At 35.5% G+C, this 14,895-nt stretch overlaps 1 protein-coding gene across 1 annotated transcript in view; it reads left to right on the top strand.

Moving 5' to 3' along the window:
- LOC104078762 (sodium channel protein type 1 subunit alpha) overlaps positions 1 to 14,895 on the top strand; it is a 48,831-nt gene that overhangs the window by 4,321 nt on the left and 29,615 nt on the right. Inside the window, exons 6-13 of the mRNA XM_009580533.1 lie at positions 1 to 33; positions 864 to 1,104; positions 3,434 to 3,607; positions 4,242 to 4,598; positions 5,307 to 5,789; positions 9,279 to 9,396; positions 10,853 to 11,007; positions 13,646 to 13,819. The exon at positions 1 to 33 is cut by the window's left edge and continues 113 nt beyond it. Of these exons, the coding sequence (XP_009578828.1) occupies positions 1 to 33; positions 864 to 1,104; positions 3,434 to 3,607; positions 4,242 to 4,598; positions 5,307 to 5,789; positions 9,279 to 9,396; positions 10,853 to 11,007; positions 13,646 to 13,819 (1,735 nt within the window). The remainder of the gene's footprint in view (positions 34 to 863; positions 1,105 to 3,433; positions 3,608 to 4,241; positions 4,599 to 5,306; positions 5,790 to 9,278; positions 9,397 to 10,852; positions 11,008 to 13,645; positions 13,820 to 14,895) is intronic.

Here is a 14,895-nt window from a genome sequence, read left to right on the forward strand (position 1 = left end):
ACTGTGGAAGGTGTGTGCTACACATAGCTTAATATTTAATACCTGTTTTTTCAATGGACTTCTGAAAATTTGAGTTGAAACTTAAAAACTGATTTAAAATAACTTAATTAACAGATACAATCCCACAAACTGACACATATTTATCACTAAACTCAAATTCATTAAGGTCATTACACAAGTAAGCATTAAAGTTACTACATATGTAAGTGTTTCTATCTCATTGTTTTGCCACCATCTACCTCATGTGGTCATCAGGACTACAGAGTTATGTTTGATGGTCATAACTGAGTGGATGCTTATGCGCATTAATTAAAAATATATTATTGGACACAAAAAGGCTACTGAACATTTTTCAAATATGTGCAACCATTGTTAAAATACATATGTATTTTTAGCAGTTATATTTATTCAGTTACTGTTTAAAGAAGTGCTATTCTAGCTGATAAAAATGTTTTTCTTCTTGAACTAGGAATGAAAATGATATTGAAAATTACTACCTAAACACCACAAATTTCAAAATAAAAATATTTATGTAATAGAACAGTAAGTGGGAGGAACAGGCTAAAATGTAATCAAGGAACAATAAAATACATAATACAAATCAATGCATAAATTGATACTGATTGGAATAGTGATTGGAATACAAAATTGTGCTTGATAGATAAGCTTTGAACAAAATAAATACATTTGTTAGCAATTTTTAAAGGCTTTCTTGAAAAGCCCTGTAAAAAAGTATAAAAGGCATGCTTATAGGAGGTTAATCAGTACCAGTTTAGATTGACAACTTGACTGGTACAATTCATATAGGATTGAGGAATGTTAGAGCAATCACATAGTTACCTGTATGAACTTTCTTTTCCCACAGAACTTGAAGAATCAAGACAGAAATGCCCACCATGTTGGTATAAATTTGCAAATATTTTCTTGATCTGGGACTGCAGTCCACATTGGTTAAAAGTAAAACATATAGTCAACTTAGTGGTAATGGACCCGTTTGTTGACCTGGCTATTACAATTTGCATTGTTTTAAATACACTCTTTATGGCTATGGAACATTATCCAATGACCAAAGAATTCAATAACGTACTTTCAGTTGGAAATCTGGTAAGTCTGTTGGGTTTTTACGTTCATGATTTGGAAGGAAGTATGTCTGGAATAACTGAAAAAAGGAGTTTTAACAGCTTTTTTTTTTTTTTTACTCTTTAGAAAGTAGATTTATTGGACATTCATTGGCCTCCAGATATGATTCTATCAGAACATTTTTGGAAATTTCACTGTCAACCCTGGTTGATGTAACTTAGGATACTGTAAAATCAATATATTGCAGTGTTCTGCTAAGCCAAATTAAAAATTTAAAAATTGGCACCAGTGCTACATTAAGTAAAGTCCATCTTAAACAGAAGTTGATTTGTCTAACTACTAAACCAGGAAATGCATTACTTACATGAAAAAGACACTATGCAAACAAATACAGTGTTATTTTTTCAATCAATACAATATAAATCTTTAAATTATGAATGTGTTTTTAATTGTTCTGTTTCCTGAGCACAGGTTTACAATAGCTAAAAGAGCCATTTAAAAGCATTTCTAGAATTTTCTTCTGTAAAAGACTTTTTAATGTGGATATGTGGATTGTTTTCTTTCTATGCTTTATGTAAAACTATGAAAAATACCCTGCAGTACTTTTTCCTCTTATAGTTTTTACATTTTTTATCATCAGATAATTAGCAAGATATCTTTTCCTCATTTTGTCAACTATATTTTCTCCCTTCTACTTCAAAAAGATAAATTATTAAAGAATTCAGGAGTTAATTTTTTGTTGCTCTGATGCTTTTGAACTGACAGGTTTCATCACATAGAAGTATCTGCAGCTGCAGTCCTACTTTGTCTCTTATTTTAAGAATTGATTTCTTATAATGGGATTTTTAATAATCCTTGTTTTGTAATGAGGAAAAAAATACCTCAGATCATGTAAATAACTACAGGATTTAGAAGGGAGAATTAATAGATAAATGCATAGCCCGTTTTCATACACTTAAAATAAGGAAAACTCTGAATCTGAGTTTCCTAGTAAAATGTAAAATCTTGTATTGTAGCATTTTATAGGTTTTTTTTCCAACCAAGTAAATGCCATATAAATCTTGGTGTACATCTGACTACAAAGCGAGTGCGAGACAAACTGGCTATAAGCACCATGCTCTTTCAGTTTTAGGCTCCCTGACATAAACCCCTTCTCAAATATAGAGTCTCTCAGGGTTCGCCTGCTCCAGTAGTTCCAGTTCCAGTAGTTTAAACCTCCTTGAGAACCAAACCATCCTGATCATTAGGAGCCTAAGTCAGCGTTTCAAACTGTATTTATTCATTCCTATCTCTTCCTCAGTGGTTCCAATCCTGTTGCGTAAAAAATAGTAACCTTTCCCTCTCTGGTGTTTATATCTGGAATGTATTTAAAGACTGTAATACAATCTATCTTGAGCATTGGTGTTCCTAGTCAGAGCAAGTCAGGCTCCTCTTGTCCATCTCCTGATTATCCCAGTTAGATTATTCTCTTTAGCTGCCCCATTTTCTGTTCAGCTTGCTTGAAAAGAGGTTATCAAAACCAAAAAAGAAAGCATTTCAGACCAGGGCTCAGGCAGCCTTTAATGGTGGCTTTAGTAAATTCCCATCCTACAGGAAATTCTTCTAAGACTTCTCTCAAAGCTACTTGGGGTCACTACCTTGGTGGCTCCTAAATATGATTCCTCCTTCATTCAGCATAGCATCCCATGACGAGAAACCATTACCAGCAGTATCATGTTTAAACTGCATTCCTAAATGCTCTTTCATTTCTGACATTAAAGTGATTGAGCCAATTAACTTCACTGAACTTACTGGCAACACCCAGATAGAAGTTCCTCAGCTTCAGCAGATTGTTGTATCTCAGTTGATGCCCATCTGGTAAATAATCGTATCTCTGTTGAACTGAATGGGATTATGGCAGGCTATACCAGCAAAGCAGCTGCCCTTCTGGAGTCTTAGATTTGGCCTCATTCATGCTGCTGTATAATGTAATTAGTATACCAAGAAAGATGTTATACCATGTAATTTCTTGGAAAGCATTCTGGTTTATGTTGTGAAAATCAAATTTGGGATACTGTTTATAGAGTACATGAGGAAGTCCATATCCTGAGAGAGTTGAAATTGGATTATAAATGTTATAAAACAGAAGTTTATGTAATTTGTTTAGTATAAAATTTAATTAATTGAAAAAATTACTCGGTTTGTATGGCAGTTGTTAAGGGAAGGTGGGCATAATAAATCACTACAAGACACTGAACTATTTTTAAGTATCAGTTTTGGATAACATATGTAGCTTGAATTAAAAACCTAGACAACAGCTAAATCTGTAATATTATCTTTCACAATGAAATAACAAACTGCATTTTGAATTCAGGTCTTCACCGGAATCTTCACAGCAGAAATGTTTCTCAAGATAATTGCAATGGATCCTTACTATTATTTCCAGGAAGGCTGGAATATTTTTGATGGTTTTATTGTAACCCTTAGCTTGGTTGAGCTTGGTCTTGCAAATGTGGAAGGACTCTCAGTTCTTCGATCATTCAGATTGGTAAATATACATCAATTGCACTGATTTTTCAGTGGGGCTTGATTAAAATAATTTTTTTTTTTTTTTTGCCTTAAAAACTTGATTGATGTTTGCCATGATACTGATCCTGATGTCTCTTTCATTAGTACAAATCCTTATTACTTGTGGTATCTTACTGTCTTCAATGGGAATTGATAGACATCCAGACAAACAGATAGCAATGGGTGCCCTGGGCCTATTTCCAATGTATTTATTGTATGTACACACTTTAAACATCCTGCTATGCAGAAACAAATCGACTCACTAGATGTATTGTGCTCTGAGTGGCATCACAGGATAGATCTGCTCTACAAATACCAGTAAAAAAGTGGCCCAGGTGATTTTAACAGAGGAGCCCTAGATTTTAAATTCCATCTAATATGACCAGTAGCTTCTTTGGCCTTCAGTAAAAACTATGCTTTGAGGATATCAAGCTCTAACTTCACAAATTTTTGTTGACTGAACCCTCCATCTTTGTGCTTTTAGACAAGAGGATACCCTCTGAACGGTCATACTCAGGGCATATTTTGCAGTAATAGCCTTCCACAAATTAACTTTAAAATATCTTTGTGTCTTTCTTGCTGGTTGTCCCAACAATATTTTTCTTTTCTTCCAGTTACGAGTTTTCAAATTGGCAAAATCTTGGCCAACACTAAATATGCTGATAAAAATTATTGGTAACTCAGTGGGAGCTCTGGGTAATCTGACCCTGGTGCTGGCCATCATTGTGTTCATTTTCGCTGTGGTTGGAATGCAGCTGTTTGGGAAAAACTACAAGGAATGTGTCTGCAAAATCGCAAGTGACTGTGTGCTTCCACGCTGGCACATGCAAGACTTTTTTCACTCTTTCTTGATCGTATTTCGAGTGTTGTGTGGAGAATGGATAGAAACGATGTGGGACTGCATGGAGGTTGCTGGCCAAGCCATGTGCCTTACTGTCTTCATGATGGTCATGGTGATTGGAAACCTAGTGGTATGTAATCAAAGCATTAGCAAAAAATTATTTGGCAATAGAGCGGGCTCAATCCTGAAGCGAACTAAGTGCTCTGGCTCTGCTTCAACAAAGCACTTATGCAGGTGGTTTCAAGCGATGCTTAAAGTTAAGCTTAAGAGCTTTTTTGGATTGAGAACAAAGTATTCTGCAATATCAAATTCCTAAGAATGTTAGAGTGAGCACTCAGTCACATTCTTAATTTGTCTTTTGGCTCTTTGTAAATATTTTGTGCTTCAAATAATTTTAGTTTATGGGCTTTTTATAAACCATTTGCTGTGGATTATTTTATTATTTATCCCGTATGATTAGTCACCTAAATAATCTAATTTCTGCTGTGTGATGGGATAAATTAAACTTTTTAATGATGCTGAATAGCAAATCTGTTATCTCTGTTTTTAGACTATAAGATTTTGCACCAAAATATTTATATACTGTGGGGATTTAAAAACACATCTGCAGATATTAATCAGTTGTAGGAATATTTTTGAATAGTAAACAGGACCTAAGCAAAATTTTAAAAGCTCATTTTTTTATGGAGAAGAAAAAAAGTTTTGAGAGTGCTTTTCTTTGGTTGTGGTGAATTATTGGGATTTCAGTCTTCATTGTCACTAATGCAACAATTTTTAATAAAATAAATGTTCTTTGTTGGGATAAAGTCTAGAACGTCCTTTTTTTATCTTTCTGCAGGTACTGAACCTATTTTTGGCCTTGCTCTTGAGCTCATTTAGTGCAGACAACCTTGCCGTGACAGATGATGACAACGAAATGAATAATCTCCAAATTGCTGTAGCAAGAATGCAGAAGGGCATAGATTACATGAAAAGAAAAGCACGTGAATTCATCCAAAAAGCTTTTGTTAAAAAACAAAAAGCTTTAGATGAAATCAAACCACTTGAAGATTTGAACAACAAAAATAACTGTATTTCTAACCATACAACTGTGGAACTAAGCAAGGACCATGACTATATTAAAGATGCAAATGGAACAACTAGTGGCATAGGCACAGGTAGCAGTGTGGAAAAATATATAGTTGATGAAAGTGATTACATGTCATTCATAAACAATCCAAGCCTCACTGTGACAGTGCCCATTGCTGTGGGTGAATCCGACTTTGAAAATCTAAACACGGAGGAATTTAGTAGTGAATCAGACCTGGAAGAAAGCAAAGAGGTATTTAGATATTTTGTGCATTTCTCTCTGATCTTTTGAGTATTTTTCTTTTTTTCAGCATAAGCCAGTGTATTTAATTCTTGATCATTTGTTATTTTGACACTTCTTTGTACATGGGCATAAATGAGTGTTTAATTCTTGATGAACAAAAGTGTGAGAAAGGATTAAAAATTAGTCTGCAAGAGGAGATAAGAGGCCAGGCAATGGGAGACCAAACTAATCCATAAGAACTGTTTGTGGTCCATATGGTAGTTGCAACAACTGGTAGAGCAGGGCAGTGCCTTAGCTACAGCCTTATTCCACCAGAAACTTTTGTTTGCCTCCTGTAACAAGGGTCCCATGAGGAGTGCCATACATCTTCTCTCTGCCACCCAAAAAATCCCTCTCTATGGGATTTTTTTGTGAGCAGCTACAAACCATAAAACATAGAGATAGTTTATATATTTCCTTTAAACACTGGAATTCTTTTAGATTTTAAAATTGTCAGTTCTTCTAGACCAAGATTCCCATAAAAAGAAGTTTTAACCATAGACTCTTTCATATACTTCAAATTCACTTAGTCATTAAAACTGAAAAATAGTATCAACAGACAAAAATATCTCATGTTGCCAAGGGAATGCCAAAGGAGGCTATAGATATAAAGCCTTGTTGAGAACTGTATTTTTAAAAAACATATTAAGGCTATAACTGTTCCTTCACATGACTTTTTGTCTGTGGCTATTTTAACAAAATAATTTAAATCGATTCAATAACATAATTCACAAAACAACTACACCCTCAGTGACTTAGTTTGTTGACATTTTGGTCAAATCAGAAAATTATCTTTCCAGACACTTAACAAAATTAATTTTCTGACTTGAGGAACCTCAACCTTAAACTAGCTAGTTTCCATTCCGGTAGCAATCCAGTTTCTTTGTGGGATAGCTCATCTTCCCCCGCCACTGTTGTACTGCTAACAGTACTTCAGACACCTAATTTTAGGCTAGCTGAATTCAGTACTGCCGTCATTTCAGTGTGCATAAGCCCTCTAGTGTTCTGAACAAAAACCCAGTGTTAAGCTAAGTGCAATCTTTGCATCCTCCCCCGAGAAAGGAGACCTGTAGAAAACAGCCTCTCCCCATGGCAACCTATTTCAGAGGCAGCGGTATTCCCATTTCCTAATTAATACCTGAAGCATTAATATTTCTTTTCCTACTAAATACTAGCCAAAATGTCTCATAATTTGGTTTGACTCAAGCTTCTGAACCACTGCCACAACAGAGGTTGTAAGAATGTATTTGAGCACATTATGAAATTGCCCCAGCAGGAAGAATTTCTAAATAAAACAACATTTAAACAAAGATCCATTGGAGAAAAACGACTGGTTGTCTACTGTCCCCACAACTCCCTTAATGCTGGCCAGTCCAGTCCAGTCTTCTAACCCATCACAGAGCAGGCAGTCAAATGGAGTGACACAGGCTGGTTTATGACTGACCAATGAGGAATAGATTCAGTTTGGGAAAGCTTTCTGTAAATGTGCTGCTACCTGTAGGACCAGGGTTACCTTCTATCCCACTGAGAAAGTACTATGGCATTTCTGACTTCCTCCAGAAGCTTATGAAAGAGCAGCTCTGTTACATAGTTTTCCATGGAAAATCCATCCAGCAGTGCTGTTTTGGATTTGAGTCCAACTCCTTATTTTACATTGACTGCTAGTGTAATGGGACTGTAGACAAGAAACGATAAACATTGGAACAGCAGAGCCTTTGAACTAGCTGAGCTTTTGATGAGAGCCCACTTAGAAAAGACTGTATGGATTCTCTACTCCTCAGGCCAGAGGGCACTAACAGGCGAGTTCCAGCTGGCTTCAGACCATACTGAGTTTTTCAGCACCATTCCTGGAGTTTTGCGGTGCTGGCCAGGATCCTTTGTTGCTGATTGGGTCAGGTCTAAAAGTTGGGGGGCTTCTGTGGGGGGTTGGTTTGTTTTGTTTTGTTTTGTTTTGTTTTGTTTTGTTTTTTCAGCTGAGTACTCTTCTCTCCCCAGCAAAGTAACAAATCAATCATCTTAAAATTATGAATTACACTGTTAATTTCAAAGAGCTTAATTTTAGTGTGCAAAAAGTAGCTGACTAATATTACAGACAGTCTGCTTCTTAGAAGAAAATAGAGAAATAAAATGAAAAGGTTTTTTTCCAAAACTGAAAAAGCTTTGGAAAAGTTTTGAAAAGTATTTTCAAAATTATTTTGAAAAGTGGTAAATCATACTGCAAAGGATGATTTGTGAAAATTGGATTACTAGAAGTATACAATATTTTAATAAAAATATCAGAGAGGCAACTCTGTAATGTAAATTGAAAAAAAAACTCTATAAATTGGTTCTTGTGACAAATAATGACAGAGCCTGAAACTGGGTCCATCAACCCATTTTCCTGATAAAGTTGAAACATTGTTCTTCCAATATCTATAGTCACCGCAAGATGAAATTAACTGAAAACTGGCTACTTAAAATATTACAAATTTTATTAAGCACCATGCAACTCCATGTCAATGAGTCCTGGAATTGTTACTGAAAAGTGGACTGGCTACTGCTTTAGTGAGAGTTTTGTTGTTAGGGTTTGGGGATTTTTTTGTCCTCAATATCAAAAAGCCTGCTGCAATGATGAACCTATATTGCATTTATTCCATTATTTTGTTTACCTCTACATCCTTAAATATGTTTCGTTCACAATTTTTACCCAATCTTTCGCCAGGATACCAACCAGCTAGACTGCAACCAGGTCCCGGCTGCATGATACAACGCTTTGAGAATTTTTAGGATAGGATTAGCTTAAGTGCATTCAGTTTTTTAAAATTTGGTTTCCATCTTCCTCTCTTTTTACGCTCATCATGTTATTGAAAATTTGATTAGGTTATAAAACACAATCTGATGTCTTATGGGCCATCTTTAATCTACCTTAGCCTTATTGTATGCAGCTTCTGCTTCATTCTGAGCTAGACTTTCAGCAATTTTAATCTGGACTTGCTGACCTCTAAAGTATAGCCTCCTCTGCTGATCAGTACTTTTTTCTCTCATTCCTCGAGCTCCTACCTCATTTATATAGTTATATTTAGGCTCTTACCTGCTTTTCAGTAGATGCTACAGATTCCTGCATATATATTTAAGCTTCGTTATTTCTATGTAGGTCAAGAGATCATTACCACTTGTGGCTAGTTGTGGTCATAAATCTTTGCAGGCTTAGCATCATCATTCATATTTTTTCAGGTTAAAGCATAATTTTGTTTAAAGCCTTATCTATCACTGATACTCCTTCTAGTTAATGAATCCATACAATGCAGAAGGAAAACCAAATTTCACATATGTTTATCAGCAATTTACTTCTGTTGAATACTAGAACATTCAAAAACATGGCAGAATTATTTACTTATGCTGAAAACAACTAATATTTGCCTTAAAAATATTTACTGTGCATTTGTGCATTTGTGAAGCTTTTTTTTTTTCCCTTTACAGAAGTTAAATTCGTCTAGTTCATCTGAAGGTAGCACAGTTGATATCGGACTTCCTGCAGAAGAGCAACCAGAAGTTGAACCTGAAGAAGCCCAGGAGCCAGAGGCCTGCTTCACAGAAGGTGTTTGGAGCAAAAATACTAATAATACTTATTCATGAAATATGGAATAATTATCTATGTAAACTAAATATTAATATTTATGTATTAAATCACTCTTTTGTTAATGTTTTAACTATGATTATTGGCAGTAGCACTTTTAGACCATAATTTACCATATGGATACTGATACCACAATTATACTGTGTATCAGATAAACAATTAAGAAAACATTTTATCAGAAATTTATCATTATTTTTAAAATAAGAAAAACATATTACTGAAAAATTTATTTTAGTATGAACTACTGTACTTTGAGTTTAGTTGCAGTCTCCTAGATAATAAAATAACACACTATTTTTATACCACTCTTCATAGATACCTATCAAAGTGCTTTATAAAGTATACATTAATGAAACAGCTGTTGAGTGGTAAATAAAAATTGCACCTGGATGGCTTTGTGCAAAATGCTAAATGAACCTTCTACAAATTGGTAAGAAGGGAAGGAAGAGGCTTTGTGTGCCACCTGGGGCAGGAACAGTCTCACCTGGTGGACTCATTCATCTTTCATGCTTCCTTCTATTGGCCCTTTCACACAACTCAATAAAACAAGAATCTGGTCATAAACTTTATTTCCTTGTGAGAAACCATATGGATGTGTGCATGTAAAGGAGGTGGGGAAAGGAATAGGTTTAAAACAGTAATGTAAGGATACAAATGTCATTTTTGGTATCTGTGAGCAGAAGTTAGATTTAGAGTTTGGAAAATGTCAGTGCTGGGGTTGGGTTCTTTCTGGACATGATAACAGACATTTCTTTAGAAATTTACACTGAACTAGTAAGAAGAAGTATTGTAACAGACTTGGATTTGGCAAAGAAAATACCATCATTGATAAGTAGTATTTTTCTACCTAAACGAAAGAAGAAACAAAATCAAGTCAGCAGCTAAATCATAAAAGTTTAAATAAATTAAGGGCACAAGTTAGAGAAGTTAGCTGGTACTGAAAAGCTCAGAACTCAGATAGGAGGCTTAGAATTTTCCACACAATAAATGCAAGATGGTCTGAATTCAGTATCCCAAACAAAAGAAAGTACAATTTAATAACATTTGCCCATATCTTACTACATAAACCTACTATACATTTGGATGAGTTTGTATATTTTTACTCGTAATTTGGCTTCATGTTGCATGGACTTTTATCTTTTTGTGTGCACTGTACTGAGCACCTAGTTCTTGATAAATGAGAAATACTTTCTTCTCACTTCTTCATTTAATTGTAAATTGCAATTGTCTCAGTGTTAGATTTTTTTGCTTTGGAGAAAAAGAAGGTCATCTAGGTGAAAATCTGTTGGGTTTTTTATAAAATAGCACAGCTTCTGGAAAGGTAGCATTGTATCATTAACAGAATGCATAATCAAAATTAATGCAATTCAACAAAATCTCTTCCCCACCCCCCCCTAATACATACACTGTTTTAAAGGCTGTGTACGAAGGTTCAAGTGCTGTCAAGTAAGTATAGAAGAAGGGAGAGGAAAGCAGTGGTGGAACCTTAGAAAAACCTGTTTCAAGATTGTCGAACACAACTGGTTTGAGACTTTCATTGTCTTTATGATTCTCCTCAGTAGTGGAGCTCTGGTAAGTAAAACATGAACAGAGTGTCACAATGTTGTCAGAAAACTTCTTAAAAGTTGGCTCTTCAAACATTGTTTTAACTTAGTTTTCTCCACCAGAAAGAACACACAATTCAAATGACAGGACTAAATTTTAGTCAGGCCTTTGAATGAATGGTAGAAAAAGTCTCAACAATATGTCGAAAAAAGAACAGACATAATTGATTAGAGAGAGCTTAACTCCTTTGCTGAAAGTGATAGTGATACGCCTGAAGCAGGGAGACAGACAACTTTGTTACTTGAGTTTACTCTCTAGTTTTACTGGTGTTTACTGATATAACTCAGGGAAAAGAACTGTCACTGGTGAAAAAAGAAGAGTTTGGAAGAAACTGTAATGGCATAAACAGCTCACAATACCTTGCAAGAGCCAGAGCTGGCTTATACAGTCTTATAAATGTTATGTGCTAGAACAGCAAGAAAGTTTAAGACTGTGTGTTTGTAATTATTCCCTTCTAAGAATAAGAATTTATTATTTATGCTTCTAATTCAGCTTCTACTGACTCATACTCACGTAGACTAAAGGGGTATCTGTAAAAACATGAATTTGCTTTAAGGTTAACAAATATGTGAGGGCAGAATAAAAAGAAGCCAACCATAATATAAATCTATATCAACAAAAGAAACAAAACATACCAGTAATATGTTATTTCACAAATATAAATAATGACAAAGATTAAAGAAATTGGAGATGAACTGTTAAACAAAGGTGAGCCTGGATACATACTGAGCTGAAGTTTCTTAGGCAAAATACTTGCCCTGAGATAACGTAGAGTATACCTAGTATCTACCCTGGTAGCTGCAATTACCCTTCGGTAAATTACTTAAGTTCCTACATCATGAAACAAAATTGTGTTGCAAAATTGTATTACAAACTCTTTAGACCACTCCCAATGCTTTAAAATACCATCAATGGTTAGCAGTTTATGATTATCCTATCATTAGTTTCAGTTAAATCTTTAAGAATCGTTTTGCTTTTGTTTGGTCTAATATCAACACAACCATCAAATAAGCAACATTTACTCAACACCATGTGACACCTTCCTTGTGATTAAAAACCCTCAAAATAACAAGAGACTTACGCCTACACTATTGAATTTCGGTTCATGCTACCAAGTGGAGAAAACCTCTAGTGACAAGAATTTAAATGAAAGAAAAGTACTGGCAAGAGATCTGATAAAGGTGAATTTCCGTCGCTGTATTTAGAGGAAGTTTGAGATGAGATTCCACAGTGTTAGCGTCTCGTGCATGTGAACCTAAGGTGTGCGTCATCCACAGAACAGTTATTTTGTGAAAATGCTTGGGACCAGCGATAAGCCCAAGCCCCTGGAGACGCGAGATCCTGCTCTGTCTTCAACTTCTTTTATGATAGCGAAAAGGTCTCTTTGGACCTGCCAGTTTGTATCCCAGTGCTCACCCCAAGGCCACACTCCGGACGAGTCTCACTGTCATCACTGCCAGGAAATCCAGCAGGCCCAGGCACGCTGCAGGCAGGGAGCAGATACGCTCCGAGCTGCCAAGAGCACTGCTAGCTTAGCCTCTGGCATACTCCCGCCTATAAGAAGGAAATTATATGTGTTGGTTCTTCCCAGTTTTGTGAGATGAAGTTGTTAGTGACTACATATGAGTGTCAGGTACCATAGAGCCTGATCAAAGTATCCAAAGTTACTGATACACAGATGTTAATTTGATGATTGATAGACAAACACTAATCATTTGTACTGACAGATGTAAAGTGATTCAAAAGCAGGCTGGGTAAAAATGAATGTTAGTATCAATAAATATCCAAATCTTTGCAAGCTAGCAGATCATTCCAGTTCTTTCAATCCAGTAAAATCAATTGGTCTCCATAAGAAATAACAGCATAATTAAAAGCAATAAGGGGAAAATTTCTTGGAGGATAGGAAGAATTTCTAAAAAGCAGATGCTGTTGTTTTTTCAAATGTCTAAAAATGAAAAAACACAAAAACTGTAAATAACATTGCAAGGATCTCAGAAATTTTATGTATCTCATAAAATGTGAATAATACAGTAAAGCAGGTATGTGATTTAGGTAAATAAATATTTTTTTAAGAAAGGAAGAACTTGTTTTATGATTTACTACTTACAATTTTCAAAAAGCAACAGGACTTAAAAACATAAGATCAATTGTATTGTCATTGTCCTGAAAACTTTACAGCTATGGCCCTGGATTTTGAAAATGGATCTACCTCCATACAAACCAAATTATCTCAGTAGAATCCAGTTCAGGCACACCACTCTGCAGAATCAGTGCTCTTGGTGAGTACTGAAAATGATCTGAGAAGAATAATCCACCAAGAGCAATAAATAAAGAAATAAAAATCTCTGACCAGTGAAGTGGTTGCTTGTAATATCTGCTTCTCCCTCCTGTGAGCTGGAAAATATAGTTCTATAGGGGGAAAACAGGTATATACTGAGTCAGCAGAAAAGGAGACATCAGATAGAAGCGACACTCCCATGCCTTTTCTTGAAGAAAGATCGTTTCCTTTTTTTGTTGCCTTTTTTTGTTTGTTTTTGGTTACCACGTGAAGTATGTGCAGTAACAAAAGAGAACAGCAAATATCTTTGAATGTGTTTTCCCATAGGCTTTTGAAGACATATATATTGAACAGCGCAAAACTATCAAGACCATGCTGGAATATGCTGACAAGGTCTTCACTTACATCTTCATTCTGGAAATGCTGCTGAAGTGGGTGGCCTATGGCTATCAAACATACTTCACTAATGCCTGGTGCTGGCTGGACTTCCTGATTGTCGATGTACGTAGTATATTTCCTAAGTGTTACTTCTATATTTATCTGATTTTTTTTTAATTACTTGCTCTGGTTTACTTTTCAATTTAAAAAGTAAGGTAGATGGAAAAAATTCCATATTTCTGTCTTTCACTTTACACTTACAACACTGCCTTCCCATATCACAGAGTTAAGAAAGACTGGAAGTTCTCCTGCTAACAAAAGAACCCCACATGGTAGCCCCACAAGCGGTTAAAGGGTTTATCCCAGCACTGCTGTTGAAAGAGGCAGTGCTGTCCTCCGATCTACCCCTGGCAGCTCATTCCCACCTTCAGACCCGCCTTCCCCCCCGCTGTGCTCTAAGTCACATCCAGCATTTAGATGGATGTCTGGTCCACCAGCAGACACTCATCTGGATTAAAACTCCTCTGGCTAGAAAACGAACATCATGTCCACAAATTTCAGCATATGGCTGAATTAGGGTTTTACAAGGAATGCAAGATATATCTGTAGCATCGGTGGTGTGGCTTACTTAGTATTAAAAGTCCAATGAATATTCCTGAACTTGCAATCCTCACATCTGTGTTTGAAATCAGGCTCAATAATCTTCCCTGCAAGGCTTAGCTAATAGCTATAATTCTACAGTGCTGTGCTGTGAAATGGGGGAGACCATTTCTTGATGTATTAATGCAATTACGGAGAATTTTTAAAAAGTAATGTCTTAAGTATGCCCCCTTGAGAAAACCTCCAATGTGCAGAAACACGTACTGTTTCTGCAGTTTATGAAGTTCTGTGTGTGAAACTAAAATACTATGTTTTACATAGTTACAAAGCCACAACCAGTCGCTACATTTTTAAGATAGAAATTTCTGGTAAAACTTATACGAAAAACAAATATTAAACAAGCTCTATTTTAAAATTAAGATGCCTTTTGTCTTGGTTTCAATGACTTAAAAACAGACACTGAATAGGTAAAAGGTGAACTTCATAAACAGTTACTGATCCAAAGCATTGCTGAACATCCAACAGTTTCTGAATATGTTCCCAGCATACAAGGGCTAATCGAAGCAGTTCATTTTCTCAAGTTTTGTTTTGTGACTGGT

The sequence above is a fragment of the Fulmarus glacialis genome, unplaced genomic scaffold (assembly GCF_000690835.1).
Source record: "Fulmarus glacialis isolate BGI_N327 unplaced genomic scaffold, ASM69083v1 scaffold4216, whole genome shotgun sequence".
NCBI classification, from domain to species: Eukaryota; Metazoa; Chordata; class Aves; order Procellariiformes; family Procellariidae; genus Fulmarus; species Fulmarus glacialis.